This window comes from Sciurus vulgaris (assembly GCF_902686455.1).
Source record: "Sciurus vulgaris genome assembly, chromosome: 13".
NCBI lineage: Eukaryota > Metazoa > Chordata > Mammalia > Rodentia > Sciuridae > Sciurus > Sciurus vulgaris.
Genome location: NC_136474.1, coordinates 44,587,475 through 44,607,100, shown reverse-complemented (window position 1 = coordinate 44,607,100; position 19,626 = coordinate 44,587,475). Strand labels below are relative to the sequence as shown.

At 36.2% G+C, this 19,626-nt stretch overlaps 1 protein-coding gene across 4 annotated transcripts in view; it reads right to left on the bottom strand.

The window, feature by feature from the left end:
• Positions 1-19,626, bottom strand: part of LPIN2 (lipin 2) — a 75,876-nt gene that overhangs the window by 18,689 nt on the left and 37,561 nt on the right. For all 4 annotated transcript variants that reach the window (XM_079108331.1, XM_079108332.1, XM_079108329.1 and 1 more), the window contains exons 2-5: positions 16,954-17,154; positions 8,629-8,724; positions 5,731-6,032; positions 1,097-1,204 (exon numbers count right to left, since the gene is read on the bottom strand). In XM_079108331.1, coding sequence (XP_078964457.1) covers positions 1,097-1,204; positions 5,731-6,032; positions 8,629-8,724; positions 16,954-17,145 — 698 coding nt within the window. In that variant the 5' untranslated portion in view covers positions 17,146-17,154. The remainder of the gene's footprint in view (positions 1-1,096; positions 1,205-5,730; positions 6,033-8,628; positions 8,725-16,953; positions 17,155-19,626) is intronic.

The following is a 19,626-nucleotide window of genomic DNA, read 5'->3' as shown; positions in this document are numbered from 1 at the left end:
TATAAACACTCTCTTGAAGGAAGCATCAATTACTTTTTCCATTTGTGTTCTTTGATAATAAAAATGGCAACTTGTGTTTACTGAGAAGTTACTAGGTGTAGGTGTTCAGAGACGGGTTCGCTGGGGATTAGGACTAATGATGCCTACCTTACCTAGCCTTACCCAGCGTGCTTACTCAGGAGTTGGAGATCGAGCTCTGAAGGCATAGATCTAATTTTATTTAGGGTTGCACGGGATATAGGCACATTATCCAATCAGGTTAACACACTTGTTAAAGTATAACAGAGTCAGCCTATAGGTGAACTATACGTTGAAGGTCGAGGTAGTATAAACAAACCAAGTATGCTTAAGTTAATTCTGCCCAGCAACAGGTCTGAGACAAAGGACTGGGGGAATGGCAAGCTCCTGCACACAGCATGAGGCAAGGCAGCACAGGCGAGCTCACATCACAGTTTTCTGGGATGCTTGACAGAATGAGGCCTACCCTCAGCTCAAACTCAGCCTCAACAGCTGCAAAAGACCTTCATTCCATGGCGAGTCTTTACCATTACCTCAGTTTCTCTGTTCAGACTGTTTGTCTTACTTAGACCATGGTGTCAGTGACTGCTGTCATATAAGCTTGAGAAATGTTCCCGACAACTAGGTCTTCTTTAAGCACTTTAGATGCTTTATTTTATTTGCTTCTCACAGGCAATCAGTGATACAAGTAATTTTATAGAAGAGGAAATGCACAGAAAGGAGAGTTAAATTAACAACTAATAAGTGAAGATTTGATTGTAGAATAAACAGCAGGACTACATACGCTTTTTCATTATATTATTCACAGTTACACACAACATTTGACAAGAAACAGAATAAAACAATCAGCAAATTCCATACCAACTATACAGATCTACAACTGGCCAACAAAGCTAGGGTAATCAGATTAAGTGTAGGAACAAAATAATTATTCATAGAAATGGTTCACATTCATGTGAAAAGCAAATAGTTCACTTTAGTGTATGAGAGAAATGGGAAAAATCTTTGCTATCAAATAACAGAAAAAGTTATTTAACATTCTCTTTCCTTTAAGAAAACAAATTTCAAAGATACTCACTTTTCTAATGGGGACCAATCACCATCAGATAAGGGGTAGTGATCCCCAGAATGGAAAAGCAAAGGCTCCTTAAATTCTTCTTCCTTTAAGGAAGCATTTGAAGATCCTCTGTGAAAGGGAAAACAAAAAGGTAGGAATGACATTAGGTTTAAAATACTACCCAAATCTACTGACCAACTGTCTAAATGAAAAAAATAAAGAGGGCTTCCCCACCCCGCTTTTCAAAAGGAAATATGTAAGGGGGATTTACCAATGCCACCCACCTTATGCTACTGTAATCACTAACTATGGAACAGAGGAAGGACAGAATGGAAATCTAATTTAAAATTCCTTTTTAAATCCTTTGGGGGTAATAAGGCTTTATATATATTTTATTCAGTTTTTACAAATTTGAGGTAGTAATATTCTTTTTTTTGGACGGGGTGGGGGAGACACTGGGGGTTGAACCTAGGGGTACTTTCTGCTGAGCTACATTACCATTCCATTTTATTTCAAGACAGGGTCTTGCTAAATTGCTGAGGTTAGCTTTGAACTTGCAATCCTCAAGTCTCAGTCTCTCAAGTCACTGGGATTACAGGCATATACTACCATGCCTGGCATACTACTACATTTTAGATATCAGGTAATCAAGAATCCAGAAGTTTAGTAATGCCCCAAATCAAAATACTAACGTACTAACGCACTGTTAGCCTGTTTGCATCTTTAGTTGGAAATTTATTACTTGTCTATCTCACAGAATTGATGTGAGATTTATGTGATGTAACATGCTAAATTCTCTATAAAGAAAAATACAAAAAAACTCTGAAAGCTGTAAAGCGCACTGTTATTACACAAGTCTAAGGTTCTTAAAACACATTCAATGTTCTATTATGTTACGTGAAATAAACTGAACTCAGAAGATCAAGGGTTGTATGTTTTCTCTCTCATGTTGAAGCTAGAGGAAAAAGAGAAAGGAGGAGGAGATTTTATGGAAGTCAAGGAGAGATCAAAAGAATAGAGAAAAGGAACCAAGCGGAGGGAGGGAAGATGGAGGAAAATGGGAAATACTGGAAAAACGATAATGGTCAAATTTATATTGTATGCACGTATGAATATGTAACAATAAATCCCACCACTGTGTACAACTATAATGCACCAATAAAAAAAATGTGGGAGAAAAAACATATTCAATGTTCTAATAGGATAGATATCAAATGTAAAATGAGAATATTCATATCAATTTACTGGACTAACATTAGGGACAAAAACCAGTTAATTATTTTTGGGTATTACTTTTCTTCCTTTATATCTTAACAAACTCTATTTTATCACTAACTCTGACATGTAAAAGTTTCCCCATATACCTGCATTACATCCCTGTCACCTTGAACACACTCACCACAAAAGAACCTGGAGGGTTCCCTAGAAGCCACTTACTGATCAGGAGGTGAAGAATGTAAATTGTTTGATCCAGAGACTACTGTTCTACAACCAGAACTCTTAACAGGCTCAGGCTGCTTCTTTCAGAATACAACCTCAATTCTGATGACTTCACATTTTGCTATCTTTTTAAAAATATTTTTTTAGATGTTGATAGGTCTTTATTTTTTTTACTCATTTATTTATATGGTGCTGAGAGTCAAACCCAGTGCCTCACACATGCTACGCAAGTGCTCCACCACTGAGCCACAACTCCAGCTCCCGACATTTTTCTATCTTTAAAAACAAGAATTTTAAAAAACAAACAACAACAACAACAACAACAACAACAACAAAAACACAAGAATCTTGGTTACATAATTTAGCAGATTTCACTTCAAGAAAACTTCAGGAAAAAGTTTTTCCAGAAAAAAACATGTAAGTTTCAAAACCACAAAAAAAAAAAAAAAAAAAGAAAGAAAGAAAAAGTTTTTCCAAGTGACAGCATCTACAATTCACTAGCGACCCAAAGAAAAAGCAAACCACCACACTTCTGAAAAATGTCACAAGATACTAGTTTACATGTGTTGTGACTTGCCTGCTTACCAAGCAAGGTGCTAGCTTAGATAAGCTGGCAACCATTTTAACTGTCAATCAAACTGGTACACCAAAAGATTTGGCTGATGCAGTCTTTCATACAATTTGGAAAAGGCAGGCATGGGCTAATATTTCTGCAATGTATTAGCTTAATATTTATACATTTATTCATTAACTGACTTATGCATTTAGAATAATGATTCTTGTACATTTAGTAAGGAACTTTGTGTATGTCTTAGAAATATTTTAGCTTCCTAAGTTAAAAATGCATATAGTTTAGAAGTTTTAAGCTTTGCTCTATTATTTAAATGAAGGACACACATCAACAAAAGTTTGGAGGTAAAAGTATTAGTTCAGGTTTTTTGTTTTGTTTTGTTTTGTTTTGTTTTTTTTTGTATTTGGGATTGAACCTAGGGGCACTCTACCACTGAAGTTATGTCACCAGCCTTTTTTGTTTTGACAAAGTTGCTCAGGCTGGTTTTAAAACTGCATCCTCTTGCCTCAGTCTCCCAAGTAGCTGGGATTATAGGTGTGTGCCACTGCACCTCGCTACTTCAGTGTTCTTTTTAGTGGAGCTCAAAAGAACTTCAGGGGACTGGAGTTATAGTTCAGTGGTTAAGAGCTTGCCTCCCAGAGCTTTGCACTGGGATGGATCCTTAGCACTATAAAAAAATAAAAATGTGTCCACTTACAAACAAAACAAAACAAAACAAAACAAACAAACAAAAAAAAAACACTTCAGTTGGCAAAAATAGTTTTAGGAATAAGGCATATCCAAATAAAATTTAGATATATAAGTTTGAAGTTTTTTTTAAAAAATACAAGTTTCTTGCCCACTTATATGTAAGAAAACTTTTAAAGGAATTTTTTACGGTGTTCTTAATGGTTCTAAAATCAAGCAATGGAACATCTGAAATATTCTTGAAGTTTATTTCCTAGGTTAAGGAAAGGAAAAATAAACTTTAAGAGTCTGAAAGCAGTTGGGGGGAAAAAAAGGACAAGAAGAATATTTCAAGGAAATTATGGCACTTTTTAGTAGCTTAAAATTCTTTGAGAATCAATGATATGTAAAAGTAGATTTATAAAAGGAGGAAATAATTATATTCTGCCCAGTTTTTTTTATAACAATAGAAAGACATTGTTGATTTATTCAGGATTTTAAAGTTTTATAAGAATAGTTTATGCTGGTCTGTAGAGTGTAAAGTGCTTTCTCATCATTTCTTTGGATCTTTAATCAGTTAATTGTACCAATAATTCTGAATTCTATCAGAACTGAAATAAAAATCTAATTTCTTCAGTATGGGAAGAGTGAGAAAGAATATCACGCATGTGAGCTGGTAATATAAGCTGGGCAGAAAAAATTTTCACGTTAAAAAATACTATCAAATATAGGATTTTATTTCAGGATTTACATCTAGAATCCCAAATTTTAGAAAATGAGTAAACAGTTGGGTGTGGTGGCATATGCCTATAATTCCAGCTATTCAGGAGGCCAAGTAGGAAGATATGCCTTGGCAAATTAGTGACACTCTGCCCCAAATAAAAAGGGGCTCAGGATTATAGCTCAGTTGCAGAGTATCTACTCTGGGTTCAATCCCTAGTACTTAAAAAAAAAAAAAAAAAAATTATTTCCCCTTCTTTCTCTGATAAACACTTTAACATCACTAGTTTTCCAAGGAAGTAGGACATAACCTTTTCTTTCAGCAGCTGATCTGAAAACACAGAAGTAGACCAGACCCTCTTTCCTAATCCCTGTCCCCAACTCCAATTACATAAAGGCTTTGGAAACACAGGGCCACTCATGGGCAGCAGTTTCTTGTTTAATGGCTGGGTGAAAAGAACTACCCACTGAAGCATGGATGGTCCTTCTAATGCCAGAGTGACCACTGAGCAGAACAGGTACAAAAAATTGAATCTTAAAAGAGAAAACAGATCTTCTGCCTGCAACGATTATCTCTGAATTCTAGGTAGTGCTGACATGAGGCATATATTTTTGAACTCTTCTACTAAGCTGGTAAATGAGAGCTCTCACTTTAAAAAAGTGAAAATTCTGTGGTCTTCAACTTACAGGACTTTTTTTTTTTTTTTTTGGCGGTGCTGGGGATTGAACCCACGGCCCTGTGCTTGCAAGGCAAGCACTCTACCAACTGAGCTATATCCCCAGCCCTTACAGGACATTTTGATGATAATTTCCAGTAAAACTGTGAACTGCTCAGGAACAGGTGAGATACTGAACATAAGACCCTGGATAAGGAAATTCCACAAGCGGAATGTTGTCCCCACCTGTATCTGCTCACCCAGGACAAGTCACTAATTCAGATCTTCTTTTGACTTATGATTTAATGGCTTTTGGTAACTTATGAGGTGAAGAGAAATATACCATTAGTCTGCAACAAATGAAATTTTAGTATCACAGCCGGATGTCTTATGGCAAATTCTACAGAGTAACAAAAAGCAAAAAAAAGAAACTGCCTCTCTCATTTGATTTCACAATAAACCACTGTGGAAAAAAACAAGTCCAGATTCACACTACACATCCACAGAAGCAACAGCAGCTTCTGGCTTTCCTTGAGCTCATTCTACGGCACAAGGGACTAGCTGAGCACCCATGCAAGCTCCTGTCCACGTTGAGAGCCTACCTCACTGCCTGGGCTCCCTTCTCGTCATCAGAGCTCACACCCACTTCATAAATGTCTTCCGCAGAAGGAGAAGCAGCCTGCTCTTCCTTTTTATTGTCCTGTTTGCATTTCTTTCTCCTTCGTTTTTTCTTTTTCACAGAAGTTGGGGTGAAAACGGTCTCTGTTTCTAAGATGTGTGAGATGTCTGAATTTTGAGAGTGTCTTTCATCTCCACTTGATTTCATCAAAGGGGTGTCAATATCTTTAAAGAACTGATCTTCAGTGGGAATTGGTGAGGTGGCAAGGTAAGCTGGAAGCTTTTCCTTAAAGAACATGGAGAAAGAAGTTATTCATGACAAACTGAACAGTGGATCAAAGCAACTGTTAATTATTTGAGTACATAGTTTCACAATGGTAGAAAGAATATTTAATCCCTAAAGACCAGAAAGTCATAGTGAACTGAGGCTCATTTTTGTACATGTAATTCAGTACATAATTAGAGGAACTGAGACGCCAGGTGAGCACAGAACACACATAAGCTCTAATTAAAGCAGAACCCAATTAAATTCTCTAAAAAGAGAAGTTCAAAGCAGCAGCAGTATTCTTAGGAGGCATCAGAAAAGACTTGAGAATTTACAAAGAACAGTAACACGATAAAGCAGAATAAACAGATGAAGGACACCACATTGAAGAACAGCAGGACAGGCAAAGTGAAATGATGAACTAGGTAAATTTAGAGTGGTTAATGCCAAATTACTCTATCTATCTGAGGGTGGAGGAAAGTGATAACACAGACAATACCCTGTAACAAGTGAAATTAGTGAATTTTTAACCATAAAATATTTAAAATATCTTTTTAAGAATTTAAAAGCTCAATATTTGGAAGTAATTAAGCTCCTAATTAATACTGAATAAATAATCAGTCTGGTGTCCAGTAAATTAACTTCTCAGTCATTTGCTTCATCCCCTCTTATCACCAGGGAAAACAGTAGATATGTAAAAAGGCATAAATTAACCTCAGATAATTTAGACTACTTAAGGTTTTTATACATAAGGTTTTTATGAAAACGCATGTGTTTCTAAAATTGTTTTTTATTAACTTCTTTTTTTTAAAACAGTGGTGCTGGAGATTGAACCTAGGACCTTGTGCATGCTAGGCAAGTACTCTACCAACTGAGCTATATCCCCAGCACTTCTATTAACTTTTGAACTTGGCTTAGGTAAACATGTTACTCTGAAGTCAGGAGTTCTAATTACCTAGGCAAAATCTGTGTTCATCACCAACACACAAAGAGAAACTGTGCTAAGGTACTGTGAATGTCCATAAGGCGCCCAGATGAGAAGCTCTGGTTTCTGATTTCTAAGAACTTAACCTGAATGCCTGCATATCCACACCATGGAGTATTGTGCAGCTATAAAAAGAACAGTTAGATCTAGAACAACAGACTTGAAAGGGATGATAATGACATACAGTTAAATGAGAAAAGTTTGAGGGAAACAAAAAACTAAATAAACAGCAGACAGATTCATTCCCCTCTAATTTATAAACTCCTGGAGAGCAGGGGCTGTTTTATTCATAGAATGTGGCATAGAGTAGTAATCCCAATTTTTTTTGGGTGAATTACAATTTTTATTTAGGGAAACATGTTATACTATAGAATATTGTCAAAAGAAAACAGGAAAAAGACTAGAAAGTCGATGTTCTCCAAAAGTTGACCTTGCTAAGAATAGTTATTAATGGAATCATAAGAACAGCACTTAAAACTAGGTAATGGACGATCCACAACCCAATCTTCTCACTTACTGGATCTATGCAACACTAATCAGTGACATGGATTATACATGATTTTAATAAAAACATCTTGTGACAACTGTCATTTATTATGCTTCATTTCACTCTTTGCCTTTGTCTCTGCTGAAGGAAAATTTTGCTTAAGTAAATGCAAACAAGGTAATATAAAAACAAGTAAGGTACTAGGAAAAGCACTGGTCTGATAAAGTTCCCCTTTATAAGTCATACTGTTTCAATGCTGTTTTACATACTGGTACCTATGTTGCTGGTTTTTCTGTAAACTAAAAACCAATAAACACAATCTCATTTTGCTATTGTTTATTTTTTGTGGTATTTTTCTTTGTGATTTTATAACCCAAATTAGTAGTTCACCTTTGAAACCAAAAAAATAGTCCCCAATAACTTGAAAAGCTTATCATTTTTGCTATTTGAGATTTTATTCTTTATGGAAAAAGATAAAATAATGCCTTCCACAGGTTTTTCAAAAAGATCTACATTAATTGTATAAAATACAGTTTATCTCTGTTTGAAATGGTTTATACACTTCTGGGGGAGGAAGAAGATAGCAGGCTGGACAAATTATGTTCTCTTGCTGAAAGAAGCCACTTTTGTAATCACTTATAAAGGGGACATAGGTCAAATAATTAAAATCTCTTGGGGTCATAATTAATTCACATGACTACTCAAGGTTAGGGATAAAATGATTCCTAACCAAAATAGTAATTATGTTTTCCAAGTTTAAAGGTTATATATGTACAAACACACATAGACTGAAGAGATATGCCTGATTACTTAGGTAGAACTGAATGAACTCAGGTCAAGGTATGAACTACTATAATAGACATCAAGAAAGTTCATTGAAGTCAGAAAAAGATGTGCCACCTTTTACACAAGGGCCAAGTACAAAGGCCTTTTGCATATTTTCTGCATCCTTAAAGCTGGTGTGGAGAAGTTTCTCATTTCCCCAGCTCCTTTCTGACAGCCTAGTTCAACACAAAACTAAAGCTTCACTAACCAGCAGCAATCATTTATACAACCAACCATGAAAACTGACCATTTTTGTCTTGAGACATGCACCTGAGGCCTGAACAAAATGTGTAAAATGGATCTGACCCTTGAGAACTTACATATTCTTCTTCAGTCTCCTCCACAAAGAAAGCTTCTCCATTGTCACCCAATTTCATGTGAAGATCTACTGCATTGCCATTGATTTCTATATCAATCTAAAGGGAAAAACAAGTGTGATTTAGCATTCAAAAAGTCTCTCATTCAAGCTTAACTAACCCTAAATTCTGGGTTTCCAAGTCAGATTTCTTATTGAGTTCCTGAAAATGTAGGCCTAGAGAAAACACTGCCACCTGCCTACTCCTAAAAAACAGATCTGGGCTGGGAGAGAAAGGGATAACCAGGCACTGAAAGAAGCGCTTCACCACCTATTTTTACAACATATAAAAACTTGTTTAATTCCCCAAATATTGTAAAACAGGGAAAATATTGTCAAAAAATATCTGTGTACTTCCAAGTTATGGCACGGGTTAGCCTCACCCTACACAGCTCAGACATGCCCAAGATTCAGTAACCCCTATGCACAACTTCCCTGGCTACTTTTCTGTCCAGGACTCAGCAAATAAGTAGATACACTGTGGATAATCAAAACCATGTTTGCTAATGGCAAGAGAAAAAAGTCACAATAAGGAGGGGAGAAGCCGCCTGTGGTGATGCACTGAAATTGGGGGAATCCAAGTGAACTACTGAGTTTTTACAAATAGATGTATATGGGGGTGTGTGTGTGTATATATACACACATATATATATTTTCTGGTTCTGCCAGCTCCAACATCCTAGAAGCAATGATACTTCATTAGTAATGAACATATCTAGTGATCAGATCTTTGTTTCAAATATTATTCTCCAAGTAAAAGTAGCCAGAATTCTTTTGGAGATATAAAATGTTTAACTTCAGAACTGAGACAAGGAAAACAGATTTTTCCTATGTTATAGTGTCAGAAAAGAAGGGCTCAAAAAATGACAGAAGCAGTACAGAAAGAACTTAACTTGAAGCTACACTGACAGCCAAAAATGGGACAATTTGAGCAATAAAATAAATAATTATAATAATGGATAAGGGAAAACCCCATATGGTAAAATTAGTATCTATGAGTTCATAATGATAGAAATAATTGAATAAGTAAATAGAAGAGCAGGGACAACTCTGCAATACAGATTTTCAATTGATAAATAGTAATTTATTAAGTTATTATTAAATAAATAGCAATTTATTTATTATTAAGCTTTTTCCGCCAAGTAAATTTATAGGAGAAACCTAGCAGACACCATGAGCCATGGGACCAAAGTTAACATCACCAGTGGGTAAGACATTGCAACATGATGGAACTCCTGATGTCATTCACTGAGAAGGATACAGCATATTCTTGTGTTGTTCTTGCCCCACAGGAAAAAAAAATACCAACAAACTCAAACTGAGGGTCGGTTCATATAGTAACTGTGCTTTTTTTTTTTTTTTTTTTTCCCAGTACTAGGGATTGAACCCAAGGATGTCCTACCACTGAGCTACATCCCTATCCCTTTTTATTTATTTATTTATTTTGGGGTCATTTTCTTTCTGTCTTTCTTTTTTTCCCCCTTCTTTCTTTTTTTTTCTTTTTTGTTGTTGTTGTTGGTAATGGGGATTGAAGCCAGGGCCTTGTGCGTGCTAGGCAAGCACTCTACCAACTAAGCTATGATCCCAGCCCCCTTTGTATTTTTTTTTTTTTTAATTGTAAACAAATGGGATACATGTTGTTTCTCTGTTTGTACATGGCGTAAAGGCATACCATTTGTGTAATCATAAATTTACATACAGTAATGTTGTTTGATTCATTCTGTTATTTTTTCCCTTCCCCCCACCCCTCCCACCCCTCTTTACCCTCTATACAGTACTTTCTTCCTCCATACTTGCCCCCCTCCCTAACCCTAACTCTAACCCTAACATTAACCCTTCCCTCCCCCCCTTTATGTGTCATCCTCCACTTATTAGCGATATCATTTGTCCTTTGGCTTTTTGAGATTGGCTTATCTCACTTAGCATGATATTCTCCAATTTCATCCATTTGCCTGCAAATGCCATAATTTTGTCATTCTTTATGGCTGAGTAATATTCCATTGTGTATATATACCACAGTTTCTTTATCCACTCATCAATTGAAGGGCATCTAGGTTGGTTCCATAGTCTGGCTATTGTGAATTGAGCAGCTATGAACATTGATGTGGCTGTATCTCTGTAGTATGCTGATTTTAAGTCCTTTGGGTATAGGCCAAGGAGTGGGATAGCTGGGTCAAATGGAGGGTCCATTCCGAGTTTTCTAAGGAATCTCCACACTGCTTTCCAGAGTGGCTGCACTAATTTGCAGCCCCACCAGCAATGTATGAGTGTATCTTTCTCCCCACATCCTCGCCAACACCTGTTGCTTGTATTTTTGATAATCGCCATTCTAATTGGGGTGAGATGGAATCTTAGGGTGGTTTTGATTTGCATTTCTCTTATTACTAGAGATGTTGAACATTTTCTCATATGTTTATTGATTGCTTGTACATCTTCTTCTGTGAAGTGTCTGTTCATTTCCTTAGCCCATTTGTCGATTGGATTATTTGTATTCTTGGTGTAGAGTTTTTTGAGTTCTTTATAGATTCTGGAGATTAGTGCTCTATCTGAAGTATGATTGGCAAAGATATTCTCCCACTCTGTAGGCTCTTTCTTCACATTACTGATAGTTTCCTTTGCTGAGAGAAAGCTTTTTAGTTTGAATCTATCCCAGTTATTGATTCTTGCTTTTATTTCTTGTGCTATGGGAGTCCTGTTGAGGAAGTCTGGTCCTAGCCCGACATGTTGAAGATCGGGACCTACTTTTTCTTCTATAATCTGCAGAGTCTCTGGTCTGATTCCAAGGTCCTTAATCCATTTTGAGTTGAGTTTTGTGCAGGGTGAGAGATATGGGTTTAGTTTCATTCTGTTGCATATGGATTTCCAATTCTCCCAGCACCATTTGTTGAAGAAGCTATCTTTTCTCCATTGCATATTTTTGGCGCCTTTGTCTAGTATTAGAAAGTTGTATTTATTTGGGTTTGTGTCCGTGTCCTCTATTCTGTACCATTGATCTACCTGTCTATTTTGGTACCAGTACCATGCCGTCTTTGTTACTATTGCTTTGTAATAAAGTTGAAGTTCGGGTATTGCGATACCCCCTGCTTCATTTTTCCTTGGAAGGATTGCTTTAGCTATTCTGGGTTTCTTATTCTTCCAGATGAATTTCATGATTGCTTGCTCTATTTCTGTAAGGTACGTCATTGGGATTTTAATTGGGATTGCATTGAATCTGTATAGCACTTTTGGTAGTATGGCCATTTTGACAATATTAATTCAGCCTATCCAAGAACATGGGAGATCTTTCCATCTTCTAAGGTTTTCTTTAATATCTTTCTTTAGTGTTCTGTAGTTCTCATTGTAGAGGTCTTTCACCTCTTTTGTGAGATTGATTCCCAAGTATTTTATTTTTTTCGAAGCTATGGTGAATGGGGTAGTTTTCATAATTTCTCTTTCTGAGGATTCATCACTTATGTATAAAAATGCATTGGATTTATGAGCATTGATCTTGTAACCTGCCACTTTCCTGAATTCACTTATGAGTTCTAACAGTTTTCTGGTGGAATTTCCTGGTTCCTCTAAGTATATAATCATATCATCCGCAAATAGGGATAGTTTGAGTTCTTCTTTTCCTATTCGTATTCCTTTAATTTCCTTGGTCTGTCTAATTGCTCTGGCTAGAGTCTCAAGAACAATATTGAATAGGCCTTTGTATTTTTAATAGAGTCACAGTCTCACTAAGTTGCTAAGGCTAAACTCAAACTTGCTACCCTCCTGCGTGAGCCTCCCAAGTCACTGGGATTACAGGCATGTGCCACCAGGCCTGGCTGTTCTACATTAACAGTCAAGGTCAGGGGGAAAGTCTGAGGATCTGTAAGAACATGCAGAGTAAAGTAACATGGGGATAGAATTTGGGAACAGAAAGCTGACAATTGTGGAAAAAATTTGTGAAACTTGGATAAGGTCTAACAGTATTAGATAAATATTCATTTCTAGTTTTGTAACAATATGCAATGGCCAAATAAAATGTTAACATCAGGGGGAAGAAGCTGAATGAAAGAAATTTTTAAAACTATACCTGCAGCTTGTCTCAGTCTAAAATTAATTAAAACATAATCAGTTAAAATAAATTGATGTCACAAAAAAATAAAGGCTGAGGAACTGTCACAGATTTGAGGAGACTAAGAGGTCAAAAAATGTTCCTTATTTTGACTGTGGTGATGGCTTTGTGGGTGCAAGTATGTGTTAAAACTTATCAAATTATATTCTATGAATATGTGCAGTTTATTAAAAGTTTGAATATCAAACAATTAAGCTGAAAAAAAGTAAATATTATGAAAGAAAATGGGCAGAATAAGTAACAAAATCCTATGCAATTAAAAAAATGTTAATGATTATTTTACACAAAAACATTTTCCTTTTACTTTAAAAAAATGGCTACATAAATCATTTTCCATAGGACAAACATTAACCCTAACTCATTTTTCCAGTCAATCCTTTTAACCTTTTATATTACAGAGAATTTTTGCTGTAAAAAACACTGTAGGGGAGGCTGGGGAGATAGCTCAGTCGGTAGAGTGCTTGCCTTGTAAGCACAAGGCCATGGGTTCAATCCCCAGCACCAAAAAAAGCCCCCCCCCCCCCCAAAAAAAAACAGTGTAGGCTAATAGAAGTGGCTTACACACCTAGAATCAGTCAAAATTTCTGTAATCTAGCAGCAGTTTTTATTAATTGCTTTTTTCCATTACAAAGGAAGAGGCTTACTAAATTAAAAATTTTTGTTAGAAAGGAAAAAGGGAAAAAAAAAAAAAAAAGTAAAAAAAGAAAAAAAAAACAAACCAAAAAAAAACCCTAAACAGTCCCATTCTTCCTCCTTAGCACATTAGAAACAAAGAGTAGAGAAAACAAAATTAGCTCTATAATCCTTTTTTATTTCTCAGGATGACTTAAACATTCAAATCTGTTCAACTGAAAGTTTGGCATAGAAAATAATTAAAATAATTATTTCTTGTATAATGCTTAAATTAATATGAAGTTACTTTATCTTTATAAAAAATAAGAGTCAAACTAATATTCCTCCACATTTTCATTTTCAGAGGTTACACATTTATTCCACGTAGCTAGAGAATGGAATAATGCTTCTTTTAGAATAGAAATTTGGAGTTTAAACTGTTTCCATACTATCTTAGAAAGATTGACACTTCATGGCCACTACTTTTTAGGTTTCAAATATGACATCACTCAACAGGACTACTTATTTTATTCTCCTCATTAGGCTTGGAATGGACTTTGGTCTTTTTGAAACAAATTTAACATCAAATTGTAGCAATGTTGAGGACACTTAAGATAATATATAAGAGCTCTTTAGGCAACAAAGGAAAAACATTTTTAAAATATTTTGAGAGAGAGCACCAACTTGTAATAATTATTTCCTGAGGTGATTATTTCTAAAGAGACCACTCATTTTTATGTATTAAATTCTAGTAAAACTGGCTTCTAAGATAACCTCTCATTTCCATATAGTCATACCTCCTACACGTGGCTCAATCTTGCTCAACATACACAACTGAGGTGCTGAAATAGAACAGATAAACTCAGAAACAGTGGATACAGACAATTTGGCATGCCATTCTTTGGGTAAGAATATTTCCGGTGTCTTCGGGGATCTTCATTTCAGACTGCATATTTCAAATGATTTGAAGAAGTGAAAGTGGGGCAAATGTCCAAGCCAGGACACCTAATATGCTCTACTTCCAGCTACAATGACTGGTTTTTGAGATATATGTGATACAAGTCTGAAAGCAAGGCTAAATATCAATACTTCGAAAGAAATCTTTTTCCACTGGGTTTGCTAAATTAAGGGAAGTGACCCTTAAGTCATCTTACATTAGGGAGGACCTACACAAAGAGGAAAAGCTGAAAAGCGGGGAAAGGGAATTCTGGCAAAACCTTTAAAGCCTCTAAAACATAAATCACAAGTTCCAGGACTTCTGTTACCTAAGCTTTTCTGCAGAAGGTGGATTTTTGTAAATTCAATGTAAACAATTCTAATACATGGGTTATCTAACTCTCATAAATAATCAAGTCATCCATTTTGTGATAAGTCAACAAAATTAATACTCAAAAACATCAAGTGCAAGTTTACTTTCTAAAATTAAACTTCTGAATTATCAGATATACTGAGAATACTGCTGTTCTGTCAAACAAGAATGTGTCAATGGCCATGGGAAAATTACTGTACTGCATCTCTTTGAACAGTGGTTTTAAAGTAATTATGATTTCAAGTCTGCTTCATAGAAATTTAGGTCCTTCGTTTAAAATCATTTAACAGCTTTTCCTTACACAAACTGATACCTGATAGGACAGTGCGAATTGCCAGCGTATCTCAAGGTAGACATGGTTTCAGTTTTATTGTCACAGGAAAATTATGTTTTGACTTTAAATCAAATGGCCAAATTTCTTCCCAAACATATCCTCTGGGTTCCTGGGATACCAAGGAGGGAGGTGAGAAAAATAAAATTTTATCTTTCCTTATGTTTCACTGATTATGCTCCTATTAACATTACGGGTTGAGCTGGGCAAAGGCAAACACCTTTAATCCCAGCTGCTTGGGGAGCTGAGGTAGAAGGGTTGCAAATTTGATGCCTGCCTCAGCATGTCAGCAAGACCCAGTCTTAAAACAAAAAATAAAAAGTGCTGAGGATATAGCTTAGTGGTAGAGCACCCCTAAATTCAATCCCAGAACAAGACAGACAACAAAAAACCAAACCCACAAAGGTTTCACAAGGTATTTAACAATGAATTAGGTAGTCTTGTACAGAAATTATATTCCTAAATTAAAGGTACACAGCATGTAGAAAAAGGAATCTTTATCTGTTCAACCATCATTAACAGATACACAAGTGCTTACATATATTTGCCTTGAAGGTTCTATTTTGAATGGCCACAAAGATTGATTCAACAACCCAGGTGGGCAGGGGAATCTTACATTTAACATAAATGCACAACCAATGGGAAATTTCAGGGCACAAACAGTGCAGCTTTTGCTGACTCCTCCACAACAGATCCAGTCTGAAAGTACTTTTAGTATAACCAGAGAAAAAACACTCCAGAGAAGCTAAATTGTGGCTGAATAATACTATTTTGCAGTGGAAAGTTTCCAAGTCACTAAGTAAACTGCAACTACTTTTGCTTCCTAAAGGGTAACTCCAAGAATAGGCCAGATCACACAAACCCTGTCATTCTGAAATGTGGTTCTCCAGTGGAAACCAATTTTGTAACACCTAGAACCAAGATATTCTTCCAGGAGCAAACAGGGAAAAAAAAAAAAAAAAAAAATCTATGTTTTGTGAAACCCATTTTGTTTCATTCTCAAAATAATGTAAGTTTAATAAAATAAAGAAAAATTTGTATTTAAATAAGATCAGCTAAGTGAAAGAGCAAAAAGCTGAAAATAGATTTTTTCAAGTTATTCAAGTTGGTCCTCTAGCACATATTTTTTTTAGATATGTGCCAGAAAATGGTCAGGGTCTTTCATGGGGTTTTAAAATATGGCTTGAACCTTCCTTCATTATGTAGGTAGATACTATGGGACAAGAGTAGAAAGGAACCATGTACCTACAAAGTTTTATTACTAACTCAAGTTTTTAAACTTGATTGACATTAGACAGACTAGCAAACCTTCCTAACCTGAGGGAAGAGGATATAAAGATAAGAAAAGTCAACACAAATATCCTCTTTATGAATGACTTTTTCCTAAAACAAATAAAAGTCAACCAGTCTATGGTCTGTGGCTTAGCATTTAGTCAGTTTGGGGACAAGTCCTGGTACATCAGTAAGCAAATTCAGATTACAAATGAGATTTTACAGGTTTATGAAGACACACTAAAATGAGGCATTAATTTTCTTTAAACAAATAAAATCTATTCTTGATTATATAAGCCTTTCCATTCATAATTAATATGAAGTTTATTATTAGTATTTTCAAGTGAAGAAAATATTCTTCTGAATAGACACCTAATGTTCTCATTTATAACTATTTTCTCTGTTTTGCTCTTCTGAGTTTCAACATGTAGGATTACCATTATAATTTTGGTTTCTTTTTCCTTTGGGAAGACTTCCTGTAATAGGGCTTTCTGAATTTAGAAACAACTTCGAAAGCAATACCTACACAAATTGACTTCTCAAACCATTGTCTTTAACAACATGCAGGTTTAAAAAGAAAGAAGCAGGGAGGGCAGAAAGTCATAATGATTTACTCACTGACACTCCCTTTCCCCACCTAGAAGACAGGTTTGTGCATTGCACTTACCACTTTCTCTTTGGATCTCAGGACTCCCAGCTTCCCAAACCGCACGTGAAAAGGTGAACACTGATAGGTGCCATCCTGCTGCTGCACCACGACAACATCGATGCACCCAGACAGTGTAGCTTGGTTAATGCCCTTGTAGAGCTCCTTCACGGTGACAAGCACCTGCCCAGCCAGCTGGCCCACATAATTCATGGTTTGTGACTGTAAGAAAAAAAAAAAAAAAAAAAATTAGATGAGATGTTAACAATGAATCTCTGCATCTAATGACAATGATACTGACATACCAGATTTTACATCATTAACCATGATAACTTAGAACTCATCTGTCTCTGGTTACCAGTTTTCACACATCTCCACAGATGGACAATTCCCAAACAGTCCTTCCTTTTTGTGAAGGCCATCCCAGTCAGGGCCTGAGGTTGCAAAAGTCTTCTTTCCTTTCCTACCACCATAAGGGGTGCCAAATGCCATTACAGATTTTTCCCTGAAGCCCAGAACCTACAGAGATTCAAAAAGAATACTGACCACCACCACTGCCCTCCTGATAAGACTGTCTGGAACATGGGGCTACTGCACCCGCTCAGGCTACAGCAGCCAAGTAGGAAAAACAAAGAAAGGTTACCCCAGGTGATTCTGGAAATTCATATTCCAACAGAAACAAAATAGTGAAAGCTGGCTTTTGTCTGAACTATCAACAGAATATTATGGTTCAGATACATACTTAATTAAAAAAACTGTGGTGTCAGCTAGCCTAGGTCTAACTCATTTATAACTTTACTTCTAAGGAAAATCCCTTCAATGCCTTAACACAACTCATTGAAACATATATTTGTGCTTAACAAAGTTCAAAACAAAAAGAGTTTTAATCTGGTTCCTCAATCTCAATTCTCTGCCCCAGTCAGGATCAGCAGAGGTCTGCAGTCCTCTAAAATGTGGCAAAAGAGGGTAAGTATAAGCTAAAGCTGACTTCACCTCCTTTCCTCCCACCCCATTCTTACATGCACGCGTGGTGCGTGTACACACACACACACACACACACACACGTGCACAAACACAAATCCCAAAACAAAAACAAAAACAAAACCCTTTAGTCCTAAGGCTGTCAGATTTCATTTTTAGTTGTTGAGCACACCCTCCTATTTTATTCTCCATTACCCCTGACATTATGTCAAAGCACAGTCTAGGGAAAGTCATTCTGGGCAGCAATATGATGCAGACCAAGACTGGAGACCTACTGCTCTGGCTAATCCAGAAGCCGACTTTTACTGAACCATAGGACTGACAAAATGGTCTCCAAATTATTCACCATGAGCACAGTTGTCTTTCTAAATCCAGCTGTGCAGCTGCCCTGAGCTCAAAGTTCCATGTTCTGCAAAGTTCCAGAGGGCACATTCTGCGTTGCCAGGTTAAGTCCAAAGTGGAACTGGGAGAAAGAATGCCCTTCCCTTGGAAAAATGTAAGGGCCTGCCAGTTCCTCTGACTGCACAGAAATTCACCCCACTCTTCACAGATGAGCCACAGCCCACAGCAGTGCCCTGATTTCACTAAACAGTCCCCCCCGCCCCACTTTTACACAAAAATGAATGTTTAATCAAGGTCTATGAAGGCTAGTTACAATAATTTTACCCTAGACAAATTTATGTTACCAAGGCCCCTTCTAATGCACCTTCTTAAGAAGTGACTCTGAGCAATGTACACTAGTGGCAAAACATACTATTTATAAAATAGTGTTGATTTTGATTTTAGAACAATTGATTTGACCTTGAAGTCAAGACTAGATTAGGTGCACATTAAATAATAATTATTTCTTAACGAACAAAGGAACAATCAAATGATCCATCAACAAATGAAACTAAAAAAAGAAAACACGTGTGGGGAGGAAGTAGCATTTCATGAGAATATTCTTAGAACATCTCACTGGAATTTAAAAAAAAATTTCTTTAAGTGGTACCAAGTGCCCTTTTATAGCCACAACTACTTCTCTCTTGCTCTTTCTCCTTCTTTAGTGTCTGATAACCACTAATCTGTTCTTCATTTTTGAAATTTTTTGTCATTTAAAGAGAAAGTTAAATAAATAGAATCATATGGTAGTCTTTTGGGACTACTATCTCCCTGGATATTCATCCAGGTGGCTATGTATAAGCAGTTTATTTCTTTTTATTAATGTGCAGTATTACATGGTATAGACATAACAGCATATTAATCATTCACTTGTTGAGGGAGTTTCCAGTTCTTGGCTATTACAAATAGCATGATTATAAGCATTCATAAACAGGTTTTTGTGCGAAAGTAAGTTTTATTTCAATAGGATATATGTCCAGAAGTACAACTGCTGGGTTGCATGGAAGTTGCATACTCAGTTTTGTAGGACACTGAAGTGCTATACCATTTTACATTCCACCAGCAATGTATGAGAGATTCAGTTATTTGTCACCCTCGTCACAATGTGGCATTGAAATTATTTTTTCAGTCATTATGACAAGTGTGTAGTGATACTGGTTTTAATCTGCATTTCCTTAATGGTTAATGATGCTGAACATCTTTTCAGATGCTGATGTGCCCTGTGACTATCTTGTCCAATAATGTTTCATAAGAGAACACTGTAACTAACTTACAGGTAAAGGGGATACACATTTTTTAAATTTTTCTTTCTTCAGTAGTCACAGTGTGCAA